The sequence below is a fragment of the Rhinolophus hipposideros genome, assembly GCF_964194185.1.
Source record: "Rhinolophus hipposideros genome assembly, chromosome: 11".
NCBI lineage: Eukaryota > Metazoa > Chordata > Mammalia > Chiroptera > Rhinolophidae > Rhinolophus > Rhinolophus hipposideros.
The window spans coordinates 51,544,804-51,570,561 of NC_138057.1; the positions used below are offsets into that span (position 1 = coordinate 51,544,804).

The window sequence follows — 25,758 nt, forward strand, 5'->3', positions numbered from 1 at the left end:
CATACTCTGTATACTGTATATAGTGAAACAGTCACGTGCTGCATAACGTTTCAGTCGATGGATCTCAGATACGATGATGGGATAAATACCATGCAGCCTAGTGTGTAGTAGGCTATGTCATCTAGGTGTGTGGATGTTCACTCCGTAATGTTCACACAATGACGAAAATGCCTAATGATGCATTTCTCAGAACGTACCTGTTGTTAAGCAGTGTGTGATTATATGTAGTGTTTAATAACTACAAAAGCATGTTATCTTGGATATCGTCTCATGTAATACTCTATGGTTTATCTTGCTGATCTGAACAGCTGTCTATAACATAAATTGTCTAAGCAGTCCTTTATTAATTGACATGTAGGTTGTTTCCTTTTTTTTGATATTACGTACTGCTGTTATGAACATCTTTATATATCTGCCCATTTATAAGTCCAGGACGAAGTCCTTACAGCAGAATTTAAAGAATGGTCAAAGGGTATGTGAATCATTATTTTCATAGTACTGCCAAGTTGCTTGTCAGAAAGGTTGTACCATTTTATATTCTTACTAACTGTTCTGAGGTGTCCCTTTTCTGCACATCTTTGCCAACATTTTGTATTTTGCAGTTTTTAACCTTTTTCTGTCTAATTGGTTTAAATATCGTGTTTTAATTTAATTTGGTTTAATTTTAATTTTGACTGTTCACATTAATGATATTCATATATACTATTGTTATTGCTGCTATTTTATGATTTTAGTCTACTTGGATCTTGAATCTTATGGTGATTTAAGCAAAAAGGACATGATTTTCCAGTAAGCTCAGGAATAACTAAACTCATAACAACTATTACTTTAGAAAAATAGTAAGGAAAACTTTCTTGTGTGTGTGCAGGCTGAGATGCAGGTAAAGGGAAAAGCAGTTGGGGTTTCTGCTTATGGCTTAGCGCTGTGGTCTTGGCTGTACTAGTCTGGAATGGAGTTTCTATCTTGCTGAAGTGGGCGGGTAAAAGGTGGGAATGGGTCTTGGTTAAAATACCACAGAAATTGGCTGTGTTAAAGTTTCAGTAGATTTTCTAGAATAAATGTTTCTTCATTTGCTGTATGCCCTTGGGGCTATTTCCAGAGACTTTAAATGGTTTTTTTTTTTTTTATATATAGAGTTTCACTATGGAGTGGATCTGTGGAGTTCCTCACACTGTCATGCTTGAAGTCCGTCAGTCCATCCCTCATTACATTTTATGCTCATTTTTCTTTTTTTAAAACTTTTTTATTTTTAAGTGTGTTTTTCCAGGACCCATCAGCTCTTAGTCAAGTAGTTGTTTCAGTCTAGTGGAGGGCACAGCTCACAGTGGCCTATGTGGGGATCAAACCAGCAACCTGTGTTCTAACCAACAGAGCTAACCGGCCCCTCAAACATTCCTCTCATCACTGCATCACTTATACCGTATTTCCCCGAAAATAAGACCAGGCCTTATATTAATTTTTGCTCCAAAAGACGCATTAGGGCTTATTTTCAGTGGATATCTTATTTCTCATGTACAACAATCTACATTTATTCATTTATTCATGTACAAAAATCTACATTTATTCAAATACAGTCATGTCATCTTCTCCTGGAACATCGTCGTCATAACTCTCCAAACCCCGAATTCTGGCTTGAATTTCTTGCGACTCCATTTCCTGTAGAACCATTGGCTCCAATCTCTCATGTCCAGCAATAGAGCTCTCCTTAAATGAGCACTTCCTGTCCATGTAGCCTGCTCAGAGTGCATTGTCAACACAGCTGGCAGTTATTTTATCCCATGAATTCTTCACCCAAGTCACGACCTCTTTCAGGTTAGGCTTCGCAAAGTTTCCACGCTGAATCCTCTCCATTCTATTTTCAACGTAGTCATTGATTTCTACGCGCAAATTGCCCTTGAACGGCTTGTTTATTGCAATATCAAGAGTCTGGAGATAGGCAGTCATTCCTGTAGAATCATTATTTGACCTATTCTCTCTGCAAGGAAGTTCTTCATGTCTTTAGCGTGGTGAGTGCTGGCTGAGTCGCAGACTAGCAGACCTCTTTGGCCACCTCTCGGAACAAGTGGCAGCATTAAGTCGACCCACTTCCTTATAACTGCTTGTGCGCACTAGTCTTTTTTGGTTTCAAGAACATAAATTCCAGAAACACCTTCAACCTTATCTTTCTTGCTGTTAGTGATGATTAGAGGTGGGGCTTTCTTTCCATCCGGACGAATTGCCAAAATAGAGGTAACATGTGCACTTTCATAACCAATGGAGGGAATGTAGATTGATGAGGCACCCCCTCTGATCACTTGTTGTTTGAGATCGTTGGCCTGTAAACACTGCAGTTGGTATTTAGAAAAGTTAATGCCATCAACAAAGGACTTGAATGCAAGTGCACGTTTAATAACTTCAGTATCTTCCAGCTTGAACAGTGGTGTGGATCTTCTTAGAGACAGTTCATATTCTGAAGGAAGCCATCCCGCCAGTGTTGTAATGCTTTGAATTCTTCTGGGGATGTTTCTAACTGTGGTGCCATTGCAAGGGCAAATGCTTGAATATCAGCCCTGCCACAACCAAGCCTTTGCTCTCCTGTCAGCAATCCATTCACAGATGATGTTGTCCGGCTCAGGAAATAATGGTTGCGGACCTGATCCTCCACATTTGCGCTTCTTAGCATTTCCCTCGTCCACCTGTTGACTGAGGTTAATGTACTTTGCTCGCCATTTTAGGGCCATTTGGAAATCCAACTTCTTCTCTTTGCAGACAGCTGTAAGATTCTTGCTCTGGGAGTTCTCCACGATTCCTTTCTTGTACTCGACTGAATAGCTCTTTCTTTTTGCACTCATCTTGTCTGGGGGTCAAAATAGTATTCCCTTTAAATCTACCATTAAATCAAATGTTAATTGAAGACTTATGAGACAGGAGTGGCAACAAAAATGATGACAGTTAAAAATGATGGTCCACACGAAAGCGAGGAAAAATTGCAGGCATCAAAATTCAGAAAACGTTTCTTTATTTCACATGAGTGCATTAAATACTTCCATTATAACACACGACATGTTGAATTATGAAGATTCATATTAGACACAACCACGTCCGTTCATTATCAAGTGCACACATTATTCGTGCGTTGTGTCTGTACTCCGATTGGTCATTTGGCAATTAGTATCGAGTTCATCTGTTTACATAGGCGTTTACCTCTCCTCCAAAGGCACCTGCTTGGGTATTTACAAATACTTCATTATAATTTATATTATCATTTATTTTAAGTATTAACGTCAATAATATTACTTATATTTACTTAGATGTTAATATTATTATTTTATAATTCAATACGTCTGTCGTGTGTTGCAGTGGACATACTAAATGCATCCATCTGGCTGATCTTAATTGGGGCTTATTTTGGGAGTAGGGCTTATATTACGAGCATCCTGAAAAATCATGCTAGGGCTCATTTTGTAGTTAGAGGTCTTATTTTTGGGGAAATACGGTATTGTCATAGGTAGCAATATACATTTCTGTGTAGATTTTGAGTTTCATGAGGGCACTAGTGTAGTTTGTTTTGATATCTCTACTGTTTGCTTTGCACATAATAGGTGCCTAATAAATTTTTAAAAAATAAATGTTAAGGTAAAATCTCAGGTAAGTAAAGTTTGTCTTTGACGCTAGTTAATGTGGGTGTGCTAAGTTTTTGCCTCTTTGGTAATCACATTTGGGATATGGTTTTAAAAAACTTAAAGTATGCTTTTAAAGGATGAATTTTAGCTTGCAGCATGCCATATTTTGACAAAGGAAGTTTCTTTTGGATCATTTAGAAACCTGTAAATATTCCATTCAACTATATAGCATGGTCTTTTAAAAATAGTAACTTGTATTTTTTTTATAATGTTGCAAGTTCAGAAAATATAGAACAAAAGATAAGTTTCTTAAAATTTCACCAACTGGAGATAATTTTTACATGTTGCTATGTTTCTTTTCGGTTTTTTAAAAATGCACATATATAGTTTTTCTTGTAAAATGGCACTGTGTATATTATATTTTAACCTGCTTTATTCATTAAGTACATACTTATAATGTTACATAAAATAAATGTTATTCCTCTATAATATTTTCAGTGGTTTATTTTATTTTGTATGAATGCATGTTAATAAAATAATACATTTGTTGACCAATTGCTGTCTGCCAGTGGTTAATATCACTAAGCATTTACATATGTTATCTCATTTAATCTGCATTTCAGTTCTTTGAGGTTGAACTACATATTCCATTTTAGAGATGAGGAAACTGAGGCAGAGTATTTAAGTCTTTTGCCCAGGGTCACATAACTAGTAAGAGATAAAGCCAGAATGTAATCTCAGGTAATTTGGCTTTAGAGCCTGGGCTTTTCATTTAAGCAATAATACATTGAACCACTCATCTTGTTGGGTATTTTGATTGTTCAAAGTTTATGCTATTATACATAGGACTGTAGTAAACATCCTTTTAACTGAATATTTTTTCTTTTTAAAATTATTTTGAGGTGTGAGGCAGTAATACATGCACAATGGTTTAAAAAGTTATCCAGTGAAAATTAAGTCTCCGTCAAAAATCAGTTCTCTTCCTTATAGCTTCCATGACTAATACTTTCTTGTGTATCTTTCCAGTTAGTCTTTGAATCTATAAGCATGTATAGATTTAACCTCTTTTTAAAACACAAATAGTAGCATCTTCTAACACATTCTCTACCCTTTGCTGTTCTCCACTTAACAGTGTATCTTGGTGAATCGTTCTACATCAGAATATATAGATCTGCAGCCTAGCAGCTCTTTCTCCCCTCTCACTTCTTTTTAACAAGTGCAGGGTACATCATTTTATGGATGAGGAAGTAGATGAATTAGTAGATTACTTGAAGATTTTATTATAAGGTTTTAAAATACTGCCACCAGTTGCTGAAGAGCAGTTTAAGGGGAAGGAGGTGACGTGTTGAACAGGAAGACAAAGGAAAAAGGGCTATATTTGATTCCTTCATGAGGACTACTAGGTGTATCAGTTTAAATGTCTCCAAAATTGATCTGATCTGTATACAGACAAAAAATGTATATACGTTTTAAGAGAGGAAAACTATTAAAATTGTAATATTCAATACTGATAAAAGTCACGTTTGACTTCTGCAATTACAAGAGGCGCTCAAAGCGGTTACCATCAGCGTTCAGACACTTCTGATTATGGTGAACTACTTTTGATCAGCATTGACCAAAGTGCCCACTTGTATACATTTTTTGGCACCCCCAGTATTGCCTAATTGTTTTTCTTTTGTGCTGCATATATGGATATATTTGCTCTTTTTAAAAGATGAATTTCTTTTTTGAGGAAGTTGTAATAGTCAATGTATAGAAATGAAGATATACTGTTACTTTGTTTTTCTTTCTTTATTTTTTTGTTTTAAAATACATGTAGCATAAAATTAACTAACATACCAGTTTTAAGAGTACAGTTCAGGGGTACTAATACATTCATAATATTGTGTACCCATCACCACCATTTATATCTATAGCTCTTTTCATCTTGTAAATCTGAAACTCTTTACCCATTATGCAATAATTTTCGTTTCCCTCTCTCCTCAGTCGCTGGAAACCACCATTCCACTTTCTATCTTTCTGATTTTGACTAAGTATGTCATATAATTGGAATCATGCAGTATTTGTCTTTTTGTAACCAACCGGCTTATTTCACTTAGCATAATGTCCTCAGGGTTGTAGCATATGTCAGAATTTCCCTTTTTAAGGCTGAATAATATTCCATTGTATGTATACAGTACTACATTTTGCACATCCATTCCTTCATTGATGGACATTTGGGTTGCTTCCACATTTTAGCTATTCTGAATAATGCTGCTATGAACTTGAATGTGCAAATATCTCTTTTAGATTCTGCTTTCAGTTTTTTGGGTATATGCCCAGAATGGAATTGCTGGATCATAGGGTAATTCTATTTTTAATTTTTTGAAGAATCTCCATACTGTTTTTCACAGTAGCTGTACCATTTTATATTCCCACCAACAGTGTACGAGTTTCTAGTTTCTCCACATCCTTGTCAACACTTCTTGTTTTCTGGTTTTTGGGGTTTTTTTTTTTTTGGATAGTAGCCATCGTAATGGGTGTGAAGTGGTATCTCATTGTAGTTTTGATTTGTATTTCCCTAATGATCAGTAATGTTGAGCATCTTTTAATGTGCTTATTGGCTATTTGTATATCTTCTTTGGGGAAATGCCTATTAAGTCCTTTGTCCATTTTTGAATTGAGTTTTTGTTTTGTTGTTGACTTTAAGGAGTTCTCTATGTATTCTGGGTATTAATCCTATAACAGATATATTATTTGCAAATATTTTCTCCCGTTCTGTATATTACTTTTTATTCTGTTGATATTGTTTTGATAGCAGTTTTTTTGGTCCAACTTGTCTATTTTTTCTTTTGTTGCCTATGCCTTTGTTGTCCTATCCAAAAAGTCATTGCCAAATCCAATGTTGTGTGGGTTTTGCCCTATGTTTTTTTCTAGCAGTTTTACAGATTTAGGTCTTACATTTAGGTCTTGATCCATTTTGAGTTAATTTTTTGTATGGTATTAAGGGTCCAGCTTCATTTTTTGCCTACAGATATTCAGTTTTCTAGCACCATTTGCTGAAAATACTCTTTTTCACCATTGAATGTTCTTGGTACCTTTGTCAAAAAATCATTTGACCATATATATGAGGGTTTATTTCTGGGCTGTCTATTCTATTCGATTAGTCTATATGTCTGTCTTTATGTCAGCACTACACTGTTTTGATTACTGTAGCTTTGTAGTAAGTTTTGAAATTAGGAAATATGAATCCTCCAGCTATGTTCTTCTTTTTCAAGATTGTTTTGGCTATTTGGGGTCCATTAAGATTCCATGTGAATTTTAGGATGGGGTTCTATTTCTGCATAAAACATTGGGATTTTGATAGCGATTGCATTGAATCTGTAGGCCACTTTGGGTGGTATTGACATTTTAACAGTAGTCTTCTGATCCAGTGGGAATAATAGTCCATTATTTTGGTTTTTTGAAGATTCAAGTAAATATTCATGGCAAGAACAAAACCACCAGTAAAATTAGTCCATCACTACCACCCTTCTAATTTTGATATTTTGATTGAATAAAGTAGTATTGACCCATGATTAAGTTATTAACCTGGTAATGTGGTTTCTTCTTTTTCATGGTAGATATCCCAGAGGAGGAAGCCAGATATTGGACCTACAAATTGGAGCAAATCAATGCCATGGGAGCTGACAATGAGGTAGGAACTGCCTTACTTGCAAAATAGAGAGATGGAGAAAAGTCTTTTTGTAGGACACTTTATAGTGTGTCAATGGAGGGACCTGTGAGCATGGTGATGAATGAAAGAGTTTAAACTGCATTAAAAAAAAAAGGCAGCTGGAAGGTTGCCTAACATTTCATTAGAAGGATTTTTCTCCTGCTTTTCCTCTTCTTCCTACTGTTCCCCAGATGTGGCTAAATTGGCACTACTAGTCTGACTCTAGACTGTTGGGGAAGGAGCTTAGACGAAGGAAACTGTTCTCTTGTTACACAGATAAACAGAAGTCATTTCTTCTGCTTGTATTCAGATTTTTGAACATATATCCTTATTTGTGTGCACTTTTTAGGGATGTTTCAACTATTGCATTGCTTTGTCCTGCTGTCCTAACTTATCTCCAGAGATAGGTCTTGTGCTCAGAAGAGAATGCAGCTCAATCTGGGATATTAGGAATGGGGAATGTTTTTGATATTGGTAGTGGAGAGAAAAGATAAGTTATTTTACTTTTGGACATGGTGAGCTATTAGAAAATTGGTCTGATTATAAGGTAGAATTTGGAGTGCCAGGAGATATTTTGGTGACAGTGTCTGGTAAGCAACTTTATGAGAGAATCTGAAGCTCAGGGTTGGATGGGGTAAGGAGCTATAGGCATTCAGTTTGGATTCATCAACATAATGGTAGCAATTGAAGTCATAGGAATAGAAGAACTCACTCTTCTGTATGTACAAAGAATATTAAAGAAGAACAAGGACAAAACCTTGAGAAATCTCAAAGATAGAATCTTGAGAAACAGAAGAGGTTGAGAAAGAGTGGCCTGAGAGTAAGAGAACCAGAAAAAGTTTACAGAACAACAAAAAAGATAAGGTAGAAATTCTTGATAGTGTCAGATGTTACTGAGAATAAAGATGATAAGCAATGAAATGGAGCCATTGGATTTTGCAATTAATAACCAGTATCCATAGGTTAGTGCAGGATGCCAAAATGCAGTGGTCTGATGAGTGTGTTAGTTTCCTAGGGCTGTCATAACAAAGTCATAACTACCAACTGGTTACGTAGAACTCTGCACATTCTGAATTTGGCTGATTATGTCTCCAAGGTTTCATTTACCCTGTTCCTCTATCCCTCTTACTTCCTTTAAAGAAAAAATTATGTCTAGTAGTTTGAGGATTAGATTGATATTTAGACTGAAGTTTGTTTTTTTTCCCTTTTTGGTAGGCAGATGGTGTCTTATCACACTTTTAGTGATGTTAAATTTCAACAGTGGATTCAACTGGTGTCAGCCTATTGCATCCATTATAAAGTGATTCCACCAGCCTCTCATCTAATCATTTTACCAGCAGGAAAAAATTTTAAACAGACATAAAAATAGAGGAAATAGTAAATTGAAACCTGTATACTTACCTCCAGGATTCAATAATTATCAAGATTTGGTCATACTTGCAAAATAATTTTAAAAATACAGTGTAGAGTCTTATCTTTTTATTTTACAGTATGTTAATGATTCCCATACATAACATCCTCTTAGGTCCTGAGTTAAGACTGGCTTGGAGATCTACACTTTACAGAGTAGGAATGTACCACCATTTATTACTTTTCCTACTCACGGACAGTTAGATTTTTACTATTATAAATGCATGTTCCCGTGAACATCTCTGAGCCTATTTGTCTGTTCTTACATACATAAGGCTCTGAACCAAATTGTTCTGTCTTCCAGACTCTTTCTACCCGTGTTAATTTGTTTATGCTTTTTTGTTTTGTTTTGTTTTGCCTTTTTAAATCCTGCCCATCCTGAAGACTTGAGCATAATGAAAGGTTCTCTGGGTATATACTTGGAAGTAGAATTGCTTGGTTGTTGGATATACTCTGTTCAACCTTACTAGATATTGCTAAATTGCTCTCTAAAATAACTACCAATTCACATTTCCATTTTCCTTCTTCTCTGTATCCTTAATGAAACTTGGTATTACCAGACTTTAAATTTTTACTCATCTAATATATTTAGAACATTATCGTTTTAATTTGCATTTCTTTGTTTATTGGTGACATTCATTTAGTTGTTTATTTACCACATATGTACCAGGCACTTTGTAAGATCCCTGTCTTCATGGATCAGATAGGAGCAGACCAAACAATAAGCAGGAAATGTAATAAACATGGCTTAAGTGTTAGAAGGCGAGAAGAGCTGTAGGGGGAGAAAACCTATTTTCTCCATGCAGTTTTTACACTTCTTTTGTTAGATTTATTCCTAATCATTGTGAATGGCATGTTTAAAAATTACATTTTCTAATAGGTCATTGCTAAGGCAGTGCTTTGTTGCTCATTTTTTTAAAAAAACTTTTATTTATTTTTAAGTTTGTTTTTCCAGGACTCATCAGTCCAAATCAAGTAGTTGTTTCAATCTTGTTGTGGAAGGCGCAGCTCACACTGGCCCATGCGGAGATTAAACTGGCAACCCTGGTGTTATAAGCATGGCGCTCTAACCGACTGAGCTAACTGGCTGCCCCCTCATTTTTTTATTTGTTTTTCTAAATATTGATTTGGTTCAGCAACTCTTATTCTACTAGTTTAGAGATTCTCTTAGGTTTTTTAGTTTTTGCATAAGTTTTTATCTCTTTCTAATTCTGATGTTTTATTTTTAAGGGTGTTGTATGTATATGTATACATGCATATATTTTTATTAATAGACTTTATTTTTTAGAGCAGTTGTGGGTTTACAGAAATTTTGAGCTGATAGTAGAGGGAGTCCATATCACCTCTTCCCCAACCTCTACTCTTAGTTTCGCATATTATTAACATCGTACATCAGTGTAGTACATCTGTTACAATGAATGAACCAATATTGATATATTATTATTAACTGAAAGTTAATATTTTTTATTATATTTATTATATATTATTTTATTAACTTAAAAATAAAACTAAAAATCCTTTTTTTTACCCCCCAGATTTCCTTAAGTTTTTACCTCATACATTTTTTTTTTCTGTTCCAGAATCTCATACAGGACACTGTAGTACATTTAGTTGTTATGTCTCCTTCTTAGGCTCTTCTTGGCTGTGACATTTTTCTCAGATTTTCCTTGTTTATGATAACCCCTTATTTTAAGAAATTCATTGTGTGAAACATTCAGTGTAATTTTTAATAGTTGGAATGAAAGTGGGAGCCCTCTCTTTCTCCTGAGTATAAGGGGAATGCTTCATAAGTTGTTTTTTTTTTTTTGCTTTTTTCTTTTTTATTAGTTTCAGGTGCACAAGACAAAGTAATACTTAGACGTTTATCATTTATATCCCTCACACTGTGTGAACCCCCCTCCCCCATCCACTATCCCTCTGACATCGCACAGAGCCATTACATTTCCACTGTTTCTATTCCTAATGCTGTACTCCGCTTCTTGTAAGTATATACATACATATATATACACATATACATATATAAAATTATAGTTGGCATTCATTATTATTCAGCTTCAGGTGTACAGTGCAGTGATCAGGCAGCTTCATGAGTTTTAAAGTATGATGTTTGCTATAGATTTTGATAGATGAGCTTTATCAGATTAAGGAAATTCTATTTCCTTCTACTTTTCTAAGAATTTTTGTCATGAAAAAGTAAAGGATTTTATGAAGGCCTTTTCTGCATCTAGTAGATCACATAGCTTTTCTCCTTTAATCTGCTTATTGTGGGGAATTACGTGAATAGATTTTCAGATTCTGAACTATCCTTGCATTTATAGACCACCTGGTTATGTTATATGTTCAATACATATGCACACATATAATACATTTTCACATATAACTATCATAGCATTGCTGATGGAGAATAATATGAATTTGGCTTGGTAACTTTAGGATTTTGCATCTATATTTATAAATGAGATTGGCCTGTAATTTTCCTTTCTTGTATTATTTTTTTTTCTTTTTTGGTAAGTAGGTATTACACATTTTCCCTCAGCTCTCTTAATAGTATTAATTGGGCTCTAGTTGGTCTCCACTTTCTGCTTTGGGCCTGGAAGCGATTCATTAAATATATCTCTGAAAATATCTACTGTCATCTCTTAAGTCTGAATTCTTCTAGTTTAATACTTAGTTTTATGATTTCCTCATTGTTATGCCTATGTAGTACCTACAAAGTCATTATTATTTATAATGGTTATTATTTATAACCAAGTCCCTTTGTTACTTTGGAGTGGGTTGCTTACCCTTCAAGAAATTTTGAACATTTTTATGATTGACAGTTTTACTAATACTATTATCTTCTTTAAATTATGCTTGACTTCTGATCTTCTCTAATGGAAGTAGTAATAGTGGTATCTACCTCTGATATTTGTATCAGAGTTTATTGCTTGTAGAGTACTTTACATATAAAAGTATATTTATATACAAAAAGTGTTTTGTATTTTGGATCCAATTACTTGAGATGCCCTTCACCACTAACACTACTATGTAAGCCATCAGCTCTTATCTGGATATTTGTAATAGTAGGTCTATTTCCCTTCTTGTTGCCTACAATTCATCTCACACAGCAGCCAGAGTGATTTTTAAAGTACAAGCAAGTCGTACCTTTCTTATGTTCAAAACTCTAAATGGCTTCTCAATACACTAGAATAAAATTGAGACTTCTTACCATGATTTACAACTTGGTTCCCTCAGTGCCTGGATCAAGGCCTTGAACATAATAGGTACTCAAGAAAAAACTGTTGAATAAATACCTCATTCATTGATAGTGTTAGAGAAGCTCTGTCTTGCCCAGGAGCTCATAGCTTCTTAATAAGTAGCAGAGTCAGGACGAAAACTCCAGGTCTCATATTTACAAGTTGCTGGACCAAGTGATGTTTTTCCAATCCTCCAATAGGCTCTGAACCAAACTATTCTGTCTTCCAGACTCTATGTACCTGTATTAATTTGTTGATGCCTTTTCTTTTCGTTTTGCTTTTCTAAATCCTGCCCACCCTCAAGATTTGAACTTAATACTACTCTTTTATAGAATATATATATTTTATGGCTTCAGTACTCTGTATTTGTTTTTGATGGTGATGGTGGTGGGTTGGATTAGGGAGGCTGCAGTATAAGTGGGAAGGAGACTAGTAGATACCAGATGTTGCATTACATGTTTAAATAATTTCACTTACTTCCCAGGTGAACTTGTGAGGGAAGAAGCACTTACTTGTTTTAAAGATGAGAAAACTCTGTCTCGGAGAGGTTTCAGTTCTATCACTTAAATGGGGAAATCTATACTTTATAGGAAACTTAGAGGACTGAGTTTTCTAAGTCCACAAAGGCTTCTCTAAGACTCCTAAAACTAATCTTTCTACAGCTGTCTGGCAGAGCTGGAAGGGTGCCCAAGTGCCCTTGGTTGGAACAGGTATCCTACTCTGCTATCCTGTCTCATTGGACCATTGCCCCGATCTGATAGTCTGGCCTGTATGTCAGGATCCCACAGGGAAATTAGCTGCAGGATCATCTGTTTCTATTCTGTGAAGAATTTGACTCCATTCAAACACTAAACACAGCTGTGATTTTTTTCTTCTTTGCTTGGGCCTCTTATTATATGTATTTTTTTTTTCTCTTTTCTGCTTCTAGTATTCTATTCAAGAAGAAAGCCCGAGGAAGCCATTGCCCACTGCTGCCGCCCAGTGTTGTAAGTGAGAAACTTATCTGTGACTCTCAAACGGAGCTTTCTGTGAGCTCTCCAAATGTGGCTTATTTTGAATTGGGAGGGTGTAGATGTAGTGTGTATTAACAGAAGATATTACACCTGTTTACCCCCATCTCTCCAGTGGCTCCGCCCATTAGCTTTTGGTTTTGTGTGGTTGTGGGCAGGGCAGTGGTGCTCATCTTTCTTCTCCATTTGCTGGTTTTTATCCCAGGAGGAAGGATTTTACTCACTCATTCTGTCCCAATTTACCTGTTATTCTTTAAGGCTCAGTTTAAATGTCACTCCCTGGGAAACATTCCTGCTGTTTTTCCCCTAAGTTAAGCTTAGGTGTCTCTCCTCTGCTTCCATAGTACCCTGTGCATACATCCATTATATAACCTATCATCTATTACAATCTGTGAATATTTCTTTGAAAAGAACAAAAAGTTTCTTCCATTTTGTATTCCTAGCATCTGACTCAATACCTGATACATAGTATGTAGTAAACCTCAATAAAGTTTGATAAATGATTGACTGAGTGAGAGAATTTGTCATTTCTCCTGAGATTAATTCATCCAGACCACACAGATTCCTTCTTGAAACGAGCCATACATTGTTGGTATATTGCTACCTTCTCCTCAGTTTCTCTCTAAACAGCTTGAAGACACACTAAACGACTGACCTGGAGTCTAGTTTCTCTTTCATCTTGTGGGTTGTGTATGTGTGTTGTGTGTTGTGTGTGTTGTGCTTCTTTTGGGTTGCTGTAGTTTTTCTGAATCAAATGTCAAACTTATCAACTGCAGATTGAAAGTGGTGGTGATGGTGGTTGTAAGTCTTATAATAATATTAGTAATAAGAAGAACCATAGCAACTAACATATTTTGAGGTCTAGCATATTTTGAGTATGCTAGATGCTGCTCTAAGAGCTAAAGTGTATTAACTTATTTAATCTTCACAACAACCCTAAGACATAGATTTTACTCTTGTCTCCATTTTTCAAATGAAGAAACTGAAGCATACAGAGATTGACTAATTTGTCACAAGTAACATGGGTTGTAAATAGTGAAGTAAATATTCACAAACAGCCTGACTCTGCAGCCCATGTTTTGAACCACTGTGTTATTATACTACTTCCATGATATTGTTTGTGAGAATGAAAACTATTAATATCATTCATGGTTTTTAAATCCATTGGTTGCCTTCCATTCTATAGGGTACTTTCCTGATAAAAGTGAGACCAATGGCAGAGGTCAACATTTTTTCTTTATTTAAAGAAATCTGCTATTTTTCATATGATTTACTACTAGCTTTTTTTTTTTTTTTTTTTTTTTTTGCTATTTAGAACCTAGAATTTATGAAACATTTAGGGTTATAGAAAATCAGAAGAATCTGAATTGAAGAGCACGTTGTGAATTACAAGTCAATAGGTCCTCTCCAAAATTCACTGTAATGAGCTAATTTTGATCTTTTTAATCTTTTAAACCTTTTTCCAGGACTGCTAATGAGAAGTGAAATGGAATGATTGAAGATTTCACTTCCCATTTCTTCCTGAGTCATTTTATGAAATGTAGTTGAAGATTAAAGAGCAAATACCAAGAAGGCAGGAGGATATAAGCGGCCATAAATAATCAGCAAGTTTATTAATTCTCATACACTTTTCATCTGTTTACTGGCTAATTTCTTTTGTGTGTGTGTGTGAATAGCCTGTTCCTATCTTTTGTCTACTTCCTCATATATTTTTATTTTGAAAAATTTTAAACTTACAGAAAAGTTGAAAGACTAGTACAATGAACACCCATTTACCCTTTACTAGAATCAATGATTAACATAACATTTTGCCTCACTTGCTCCCCCTCTTCCCACCTCTCTTTATTTTTGTCTCTATATACACATACACAAAAATACACACATGTATTTTCTGAATCATTTGGATATAAGCTTCAGACTTCATGACACATCAGCATGTATCTCCTAAGAGCTAGAACAGTCTACATAACCAAAATACCATTGTCAGAATCAAGAAATTTAACATTGTTACAATAATGTTATCTACTATACAGGCCATAGTAAGAATTCCCCAATTGTTCCACAGATGTTTTTAGCTCTTCCGCCCTCCCCGTATGATCTAATTACAAATCATACATTTTATTTGGTTGTCCTGACTCTTTATTTCAATTAAAGTTGATTGGGGTGACAATTGTTAGTGAAGTTACATAGATTTCAGGTATACAATTCTGTATTACATCATCTATATACCACACTGTGTGTTCACTACCCAGAGTCAGTTCTCTTTCCATCACCATATATTTGATTCCGTTTGCCCTCATCTACCACCCTCCTCTAGCCTTAAGACCTAATGGAATTTGCCTTGCTAGATTTTGGACTTGCTTGGGACCTGTCACCTCTTCCTTCTTTCATATTTCTTCCTTGTGGAATGGAAATATTTCTCTTATGCTTGTCCCCCCATTGTATTTTGGAAGCACATAACTACAGATTCAGCACTGGAGAGGGATTTTGCCTCTGGATGAATCATACCTGGGGTCTCACTCATATCTGATTTAGTTGATATTTAAATGAGACTTTGAATCTTAGATTTGAGTTGATGCTGGAATGATTTACGACTTTTGGGGCTGAAGGGATGGAGTGAGTGTGTTTCACATGTGATAAGGACATGAATTTTGGGAGGCCAGAGGCAGAATGCTATGGGTTGAATTGTGTGTCCCTAAAACTCATGGTGAAGCCCTAATGCCTCCCACCCCCAGTGTGATTGTAGTTAGAGGTAGAGCCTGTGAGGAGGGAAGTGTTAAAGGTTAAATGAGGTCATACGGTGGGGCCCTAAACTGATAGGGCTGGTGCCCTTTTTAAAAGAGGAAGAGACACCGGAGCTCTCTCTGTCATGTGAGGACCCAGCAAGAAGGTGACCATTTGCAAGCCAGGAAGAGATCTCTCAGCAGAAAGTGAACCCTGCCAGCATTTTGATCTTTGACTTTTCAGCCTCCAGAAACTGAGAAAATAAATTTCTGTTGTTTTAGCCACCCAGTCTGTGATATTTTGCTATGGCAGCCCTAGCAGACGAATATACTTATGTAAATGTATCTATACAATTTGGGGACAAATATCTGGAAAAAGAAGCACCAAAATATTAACCAAATTTGTCTCTGGTATGTGGGATTATGACTTTTTAACCCCTTCAGCATTTCTTACATATTCTAAATATTTAATAATGTACTATTTTTAATAGTTAAAAGTTATTAAGAAGAGTAATTAAGTCCTTGTTCTAGATCTGGATTTGCTGCTTCTCTGAGTGACTTCGAAAATCTTTCCACTACTTGAGTTTCTTGATGTATAAAATGGAAGAGTTGGTCCTAATGATTTCTAGATCATACCTATAGGTGGATACAGGGTTCAGATCAGCACTTCTCTTGCCCAAGCTGACATCTAACATGTCTGGCTCCCATTCTTGCAAGCATCCCCAAACTTTGTGAGTCTTGGAGCTTCTCCTTATTTGGATTCAGAGAAGAGAAACATTTATCTTCCTCCTCCCAGGAGATAGGGAAGGAGTAATCTCTTCAACCACAGCTGTTCTCCTAAAAAGTTGTCGAGTCCCACACTGACATGGACATTTTATAAGATCCAGTTAAATTGACTTATAAAATTTCCTAAAATCTGAATTTTTCTGATTAGATTCTGGTTGCTACATAGTGGATTCCAATTTTACAAAATTATCTTTGATTCCTTTATTTGTGATGCTGATGTTAATTATTGGTTCAGATGATGTTTTCCAGATCTCTCCACTGGTAAGGTATTTTTCCCCTTTGTAACTAGCAAGTCATCTGGGGCTGGGTACTATTATACTTGGAGACTGTGTATATATATCCTATTTTCTCAACAACTTTTCATTCGTTAATATTAGACTCTATTATGATCATTGCCTAAATTTATTATTACACTGGTGGTTGCAAAATGATGATTTTTCTAATTCTGTCATTACTTTTACATTGAGTAGCTGTCAATCTTCTCTAAAGAAGAGCTTTCCCTCCTCTCTTATTCTCTCTTTTTTTAATGACTATCACTGTGGACTCATGAATTCTTTTTTTAACTCAGTGTTTTATAATCCAGTTCAGTTATTCTCTTTGTTACTCAAATTGTCCCAAATTTGGCCAATGGGAGTCCCTTTAAATTAGTCAGATCCTGTGTCTTTTTGACATGACCCTATCATTCTTTGACCAGCTTCCTTCCTTCCTTGGTACAAGATAGATGTTCCAGGCTCATCTTGTCCTTTCCCTGCCTCATTCCTACAATAAGTCATTTGTGCAATGCACCCTTATTCCTTTTGGTGAAAAATGGTGTTTAGGAGTCAGGATCTTAGAACTATATGCTCATTGCCACTGGAGTGCGATTGCTTCTTGGCTGTTTGAATAGATAGAGCTAGGAAAACACATACACACTTCATACTGATATCACCAGTTAACACCCTCACCACAGGGTTTTTCCTGACCTTCTCCCATGCCATGTTTGTGTCTCTTCTCTCAGTGAGAACCCTTGTTCCCAGGAACACCAAATTATTTACTCATTTGCTCTGTCAAATAATGTGCACAAGCAAATTTCAGGATTAATATACTAAATGCTATTATTACCAACAACAGGCCTGCTAATTAAAGTTTAAGGTTCTTGAAAGTTATTTTTTTAACCCTAAGATAACTCACATAGGATTACAAAACCACTATCACACCTAAAAATTTAACAAAATTTCCTGTCTTCCAATATCCATACTGTAGACAAAATTCTCCAATTTTCTTTTGCCCTTTCTGTCGCAATTTAGGATCCAATTAAGGTTCATTCATTGTGTTTGTATGTGGTATGAATTAAGGACCTAAGATTATGTGGGTATCCAATTTTCCCAACATAATTTATTAAAAAGGCTATTTTTCCCCATTGAATTTTTTTTATATCTTTGTTTGAAATCATTTTCATTACCAGCACAACAGCCCATTACTTTTCTTGCAGGACTTTTTTTTTTTTTTTAGCAAATTTAACTTTATATACTCACATAAAAGAGAATGTATATACTTTCTTTTAGGACATGTTCCTCAGATGTGTCCTCGTCTGAGGGTTGGTGGCAGATACTAAGAGATGTATGCTTTTTGCATGCTTGAACCTCAGCACATCATGTTTACTTTTGCAGGTCTTATCTGCATGCCAGCTTGTTCATATTTGAGTAATTTTTGCTCCTCAATTTATAAAGCTATTTTGAGGTATGCAATTTGTATATTTGATACAGATCTCATTTGCAACAAATGGTATAATGTGAACATTTACCTTAGCCCAGAGCTAAACATAACCAGAAGTTGATGTCGGAAGAGAAACTGATCTGTTCCTTTTCCAAATATATCTAAACTTTCTAAAGTACTCGAAGTTCATTCTTCAGTATGGATATTTCTACCTATGTCTTGTCAAAGAATGCAGTAGCACATGATGCCACCATACCAAACAGTCTTGTGATTATTAAGTTCTACAACTTTCTGCTATTTTTCAGTTTTCATACATGCCTGCTTTACCCACCCACTGAATTATCAATGATGGTATCACTGACTGCAATTGAGAAATGAATCAAAAGCGATTCAGCATCTGGCAAGAATTTAATGAGATGAGTACTCATATATTTTGCTAGGGTGTATAAATTAGTACAACCTTTTTAACTCATTCCACTTCTAGGAAATATTCAAGGAAAATAACTTGAGTTGCAAAAGAAGATTTATGTATAGGCTTTAATTATAATGGAGAAAAATTGCAAAAATAATGGAAGACTGGGTAATTGTGGCATTCCATATGATGGAATAATATGCTTTTAAATATTTTTTTTAAATACAGGCAATATTTATGGTAATAAGTTTTAAAAAGTAGGATCCTATGCTGATTAAGTAGTATGATCCCAGTATTCTAAAAAATAAATTATATACTCATTGGCATAGAAAAAACCCCTGGGAAATAGTTATAATAGTGGCTCTCAGTGGTAGGATAGTAGATAAGTCTTGTTTTATTTTTCCTTTACATATTTTTGTATTTTCCAAATTTTCGAAATGCATTTCTTGTAGGATAATTTAAAAAACCAATAAATATTTATTAAAAATGATCCCAGGCCTGACAATATAGAGGCAGGTCATTGCAGATTTACTTTTTAAGTTTGGATTTGAGACTCAATTGAATGATAATTGGTTGTCGAGGTTGACACAGTTTATTTCAACAACAACAGTGATTGATTGAGTGTTCTAAGTAGCTCTTAAAGTTTTGGTGTCCCTTTTATTGATGATATCCCTAAGGTCACTCATAATCAATTATTATGTCTGAAATCTAAAGGTTTTGGGGTCTGTGTTATTTCTATTTGTAATATTTCAAAGATAGCTTGAACTTCTGTTTGAGATACAGCCCACCATTGGTACTTCAAAGAGATCTCTCTGATTATCTGTGAAGGGTTTGTTTCACTGGTTTTGTTACAGTATTTCCTATAAATAGTGACATATCAGATCATAAACCAAAATTTTCTGAGTGTGTATCAGTCTTTTAAATTAGTAAAATAGGGCATAATACAACATAGTGTTTAAAAATTTTTTAAAGAGTGAATCAGTTCAGAACAGTTAGGTGTGAATCATATCCATGAATAACAGTCACCAAACATTCAGTACTCTCAGTAGTACACTGCTTGCTACCAGGTGGTGACATCTTATTTGACCACCATTAACTTCAAAAGGATTTCTTTTCCAAATACACTTGGAAGAGATAATGTTTATGTAAAATGACTTACCTTCTCCTTTTCACTTCTTATTGTTATATTTCCTGGTCTATTGTGTTGATATTGTTGATTCTTAGACAGGAAGCAGGAGGTTCGGTACTTCCCACTGCTGTTAAGCCATCAGGCCTGACATGCCCTAACCCTAGTCTGCACTACATTCAAATACTCCTCTCATAGCCTCCTGTCATTCTTGATCTCCATCTAAAACTGTCCACTGCCGTGCTATGAGTTGATTTATTTATAATATTCTACCTTGTTTGGGGAGGCAGAGAAATGGGCCATTCTATATATGTAACCAGATATTCTCCACCTGGAAGATTAGACTCCCGCCTGTTCTACAGATGAGGATATAATTTTCCCACTAAAATCAGGCAAACACTAAACTTGGGGCAGGTACTGCCAATACCACTCTTTGTCCTATTTCTCTGCTTGCCACAGACAAGTTTTAAGCTTATGGAGCATTCTGGTTGCCTCTTGATGGGGGCCAGGACTTGTTTTCCTAGTTATGTGATGGTGGACTCCAGTAGAACAGGAAATTTTGTCCATCTGTTTCTGGTCCAGAATACCTTTGTTCTATTTCAGACCATGCCAGAAGGAGTGGACCCACTTGGCAGGTACTTACTGTCAAGAGACGATCATACAGAGTAGACTGTGGGACTATCGCTCCAGCATTCTATGCCAAAGAACACCAATTTGAGAGAACCTGGCACTTTCTGACTGTCAGACCTAACCACCTTACACAGCTCTAGATAAAAAGGAAGCTTGAGTGGTATCAGATCCTGTGGTCTGTTTACCAACGATTTGTTTTCTGCACTATGTATTTTCTAGAAGACACTAGCCACCATGCTGATACTCTCTGCCTATCAGAAGATCCAACTCTTAGAGAACTGTGTGGCCTCACAGTCTCAACTGGTACTATTATCCTTTCAGGAGCTTATAGTAGATAAATTCATGTTCTCAACAGTGTCTTGAAGAGATCCAAAATCCCTCATCATAACTTTTGAAGGGATAGAACTCAGCCTGTCCTCTATCCCTTTGCATATTGCTGTTGCATGGCAGGCCCCTTCAAGACATTAGCACAGTCTGCTAGGATATTTGCTGGCCTTCATAAACAATGTCCTGCACTGAAATTGGGGGGTGGGTGCCCAAGACAGTCCTCAGAGACCTGAGAAATGATTGACTTCACCTCTGTACCCAAGCTCCTCTGGGATACTGCAACCGTGGATTTAATTAAAAATTTATGCACTCCTCAAAGCCATAATACAATGCTCATGCTATTTACTTAAATTCAAGGCCTGATAAGTGGGCTATTTTGTCTCTACACCAGCTGGCATTTAGCTCTGTCCATTGCAGTGCTGCCCCATAAAATGAATCATGAAGTTCCAGCTTCATGACTTTTCCAGTCATTTGTCGTAATGTGGCTTTCACTATGTATCATGGATTTTGAATGTTCTATTCAAAATTCTGTCTCATTTCAAGTCATCTGTGATTAAAAGTTCCAGAATATATTGGTTTCCTTGTTAGTTACAATTTCTTGGCGGCCACTTTGCATGGTATTGTAAAGAGAAGCCCAGTCATTTTTCCAGGTCTCTTATTTGGCTACTGACTTTTGTTTTATTTTAAAATTAATTCATTTGTTAAACAGATAATATGCATAATAGTACTAAAATATGGAGTGGAGAGGTCCCCAAAGTCAATCACAATTAGCAGTTTCCTATGAATCATTTGAGAGGTTTCACACTTTTTCAAACATACATGTATGTACACACATGAGAGAGATCTTTTGATTATTCTTTTCATCCTGTGACTTGGTCTTAGACTACCAGGTTCTACACTAAAATGTTCACAGCTAAACATGTGAGATTTTAATCCTTCCTGATCAGTGTTTCTTTTGGGTTCTTCTCTGTTTTAAGAATTTATTATTTATTGAAGACATAGGGAATAGATTGTTTACTTTCTGGATTGCTTTTCCTGGCAAAGCTTCCTTTCCCTGAAATCATGGCCTTGAACACAATAGGAATGTGTCCCCTGTCCTCATTCACACGGCTAGTGTGACTTTCACACATTTGTTCCTGGTTAAAAACTTCCTGCAGTTTCTGTCCAAAGAATGTGTTAGTTTCCTCACTAATTTTGGGTTCTTGCTGGTTACTGTGCATGGTGTCATGAAGAATTACTATTTTTCCCCCCAACATATTAAATCAGTCCCCCTTTTACTTTAAATTTATAGAAATACCGTGTTTCCCTGAAAATAAAACCTAGCTGGACAATCAGCTCTAATGCATCTTTTGGAGCAAAAATTAATATAAGACCCGGTCTTATGTTACTATAAGACCAGGTATAATATAACATAACATAATATAACGTAACATAACATATAATATAGATAGTATAATATAATTAATATAATTAACATAATGTAATATAATACCGGGTCTTATATTAATTTTTGCTCCAAAAGATGCATTAGAGCTGATTGTCCGGCTAGATCTTATTTTCGGGGACACATAGTACATAACACGTTCACTATAAAAATCTTCAAATGATTCAGAAATGTGTAATATAGAAAGTGAAAGTTTTCTGGAATATCCCCTCTCTAGTCCACTCTGTGATAACTACTTTTCACAGTTTGGTGTATTCTCTCCCAACATCTTAATTTTTCTTTTTAAAAAATAAGCCAAAATTTTAATTATGCAGTATTTGAATATGTGAAAGAATACGTGTAACATATGTAAGAGTTTTTTTTAGTTTTTTTTTTTTTTTAAAAGAAGGGTGCAGCCCACAGTGGTCCATGTGGGGATCAAACTGGCAACCCTGGTGCTACCAACACCACGCTCTAACCAACTAACCAACCACCGGTTAGCCGGTGAGCTAACCGGCCACCCCCTTTTTTCAGGTTTTTAAAATTAGTTTCATGTGTACAACATAATGATTACATATCTAACATATATAAGTTTTGGAGTGTAATAATGGAACTAATGGAACCATGAGCCCATCACCCATTATCTTCTAGTACAATTCAGTAATGTATTCTAAACTTTTTCTTAGATTTTCCACTGCTCCTTGAGTGACAGGACTTTTTTCTCCACAAGACTGGTGAATTGCAGGGGTAAGGACATAGTGTTCTCTTTCTTTTGGAATCTGCACAGCTATTAGTCTCACTCTCTGATGTGTTAGGTACCAGGGAATGAAGCCTGATTGTTTGCTCCGGGGACCCTCATCCCACCTTGGTTTTAAGGAAAGACAATTTGCCTTTCTGGGGGAAAAAAAGAAGGAAAACAATTATTATTGATAATGTATAATTTGCAGTGTTTGCTGGAATGTGGCATTCTTTTTCTTTGGGTTGGAAATTTCCTTTCTCCAGAGCTTATAGATTCCTAGGCTGCTTCTGTAATTAAAACTGCTGGACTCATTCAGGTAACTGAGATGTGAGATTGGTAATGACTAAAGCTTTGTCAGCTATTAGGTTGGTGCAAAAGTAACTGCGGTTTAAAAGGTTAAAAATAATTGCAAAAAACACATTACTTTTGCACCAACCTAATATATTATAAGATAATTTATAAGCATCAGAGTGTTCAGGTTTATCATTAGTAGAAATGAAAACTTTTTTTTTTTTTTTTAGTTTTATTTTTATTTTATTTTTACATCCCTCACACCGTGAACCCCCCCTCCCCCCATCCACCACCACCCCGACCTCACACCGAGCCATCACATTATACACATAAAATTATAGTTGGCATTCATTAATGTCCAGCCTCTGGTGTACAATGGCATGACCAGGCATCCACAGCATCCCTGAGGTGGTCTCCCAAACAGGACACGTGTCCATCGGACACCCAACAAAATCCCCAAACACTATTGAATAAGTTCCCCAAAGTAATTCTTAAAAAATCCTGAGGCCATCCTGTGGTCACCAGCCGCCCCCCAATCCCTTCACCCTTCCCCCCATCCCCAACCCCCTCCCCCCCACCCATCTAACAAATCTCGGTTTTTTGTGTCCCCAAAACTGTTTCTGATTAGTTCATACACATATTCTTTTCTTTAGATTCCGCATATAAGTGAGATCATATGGTCCTTGTCTTTCTCTTTCTGACTTATTTCACTTAACATAATGTTCTCTAGATCCATCCATGTTGTTGCAAATGATAAGATTTCTTTTTGCTTTATGGCTGCGTAGTACTCCATTGTATAAATGTACCACAGCTTCTTAATCCAGTCATCGACCGATGGGCAAGAAATGAAAACTTTTTAGTAGGTAACAGACAGAAAGAATTGTCATACTTTTCTAAATTTCTCTTGTGAAGCTTTGAGACTCCAGACAAGCATTACAGAAAAGAAGTCCACAGCTTCTGAGTACAAGCTTATCCATTACATCTTTTTGTTTCCTTCTTTCCGAAGGCTTCTTTATTTTCTTGGAGTATTCTTGTTTTTAATGAATAGATACATAAACTGGAGAGTATATTTGTGGGGTCCAAGGAAGAATTAATGGGAGGATGCCAAAAGAATCAGGAGACCTGGCTCCTAATGTAGACTCAAGTCAGAAGAAGACAAATACACAAATGCAGCAACTTGAATATGTTTCTTATGTAGTGGTCCTGAGCAGGTACATAGTAATACCCTGGAAATAGAGAGGAAGGTGCTGAGGTGACAGAGGAAAAAGCCAATGGTTAAGAATGGCATAAAGTTTGTTCAAGAAGGATTTCCAGAGATGATTTTTAAAGAGCTAATCGCATTGTGTTGATTGAAAGATCGTTCATTGTAAGGTAAATGAAAAGTATGGGGAGAGAATTAAAAAGATGCCAAATTATATGACAAGCACATTGGCTTGGAGGGAGTAGAGTGATGTCAAAGCTGTGCTTGCTCATCTGCAGTAAGAAACGAGTCCCTATACTGTACACAGTTTTCCTTAAAGAGTGAAGATGTACAAGGCAGGTTCACTCCTTTGAGAACCCTTCCTTTTTTTTTTTTTTTATTTTATTTTATTTTATTTTTTTTTATTTTTTTTATTTTTTTTATTTTTTTTATTTTTTTATTTTTTATTTTTTTATTTTTTTTATTTATTTTTTATTTTTTTTATTTTTTTTTTATTTTATTTTTTTTTTTAGAGAACCCTTTCTTTTACTTCAAATACCTAGTATCTTTCTTGTCACCTATCACTCTCCTTTTTAATCTGTGGTAGGATTGAAAGTTTTGTGCTACTTAAAATTTTAGTGGCTATTACTGAAAGCCTATTTCTGTGAGCACTGGAAACATAAGAGCAAGATTTATGTCACTGATTACTTTCACTTATCTAGGACCACATGCCCTGCAGTAAAAGAGGATTGCGTGGCCAGCTGGCCTCTGTCCTATAGATTCTCTCACTCATCAATTTCCATGATTTTCCCTTTCTCATTTTTCAAATCATAGAAGGCAGAGGTGTAGAGCTCATATTCTTTCTTTGCCATCTTTCTTTCACTATTTACCATTTTTATCAGTCTTCCATTCTGGCTTTTGCATTGAAGCATCCTAATCATTCTGGTGTTTCCTAGGTGGCTGATTCTTGGTTATTTCAAACCTAGGACTTGTCCCTATTCTTGCTTTAAGGAACTGCATGCATAGGATTCATTTTTGTATCAGAAGATACAGTGTATGCTGTGAAAAACATGGTTTTCTCTTCCCTTTAGCTATTCAGTTTCTGCCCAGAGGCAACAACTATTGTCATTTATTATGGATTTTTCTAGAGTTTATGCATTTACATATGTATACAGATACATATAGATACCCCCTCAGAAATGGTAGTATGCTTTGCACAGTGTTACATGCCTTGCCTTTTTCCACTTAGCAACATATATGATATCTATTACATGTAGGGAACCAGTCCCTATTAATGGACATTTAAAAAATTGAGATGAAATTTAGTCATAAAAATCAACCATTTAAAGTATATAACTCAGTGACATTTAGTACATTCACAATGCTGTGGAACCATCACCTCTGTATAATTCCAAAATTTTTTCATCATCCCTATGGGTACGATTTTTTCATTGTACCCATTAAGCAGTCATCC

The 25,758-nt window shown here is 35.7% G+C and overlaps 1 protein-coding gene across 6 annotated transcripts in view; it reads left to right on the plus strand.

The window, feature by feature from the left end:
- The window catches only part of UNC13B (unc-13 homolog B), a 180,744-nt gene that overhangs the window by 43,524 nt on the left and 111,462 nt on the right, over positions 1-25,758 (plus strand). For all 6 annotated transcript variants that reach the window (XM_081067497.1, XM_081067503.1, XM_081067504.1 and 3 more), the window contains 2 exons: positions 7,205-7,278; positions 12,871-12,928. In XM_081067497.1, coding sequence (XP_080923623.1) covers positions 7,205-7,278; positions 12,871-12,928 — 132 coding nt within the window. The remainder of the gene's footprint in view (positions 1-7,204; positions 7,279-12,870; positions 12,929-25,758) is intronic.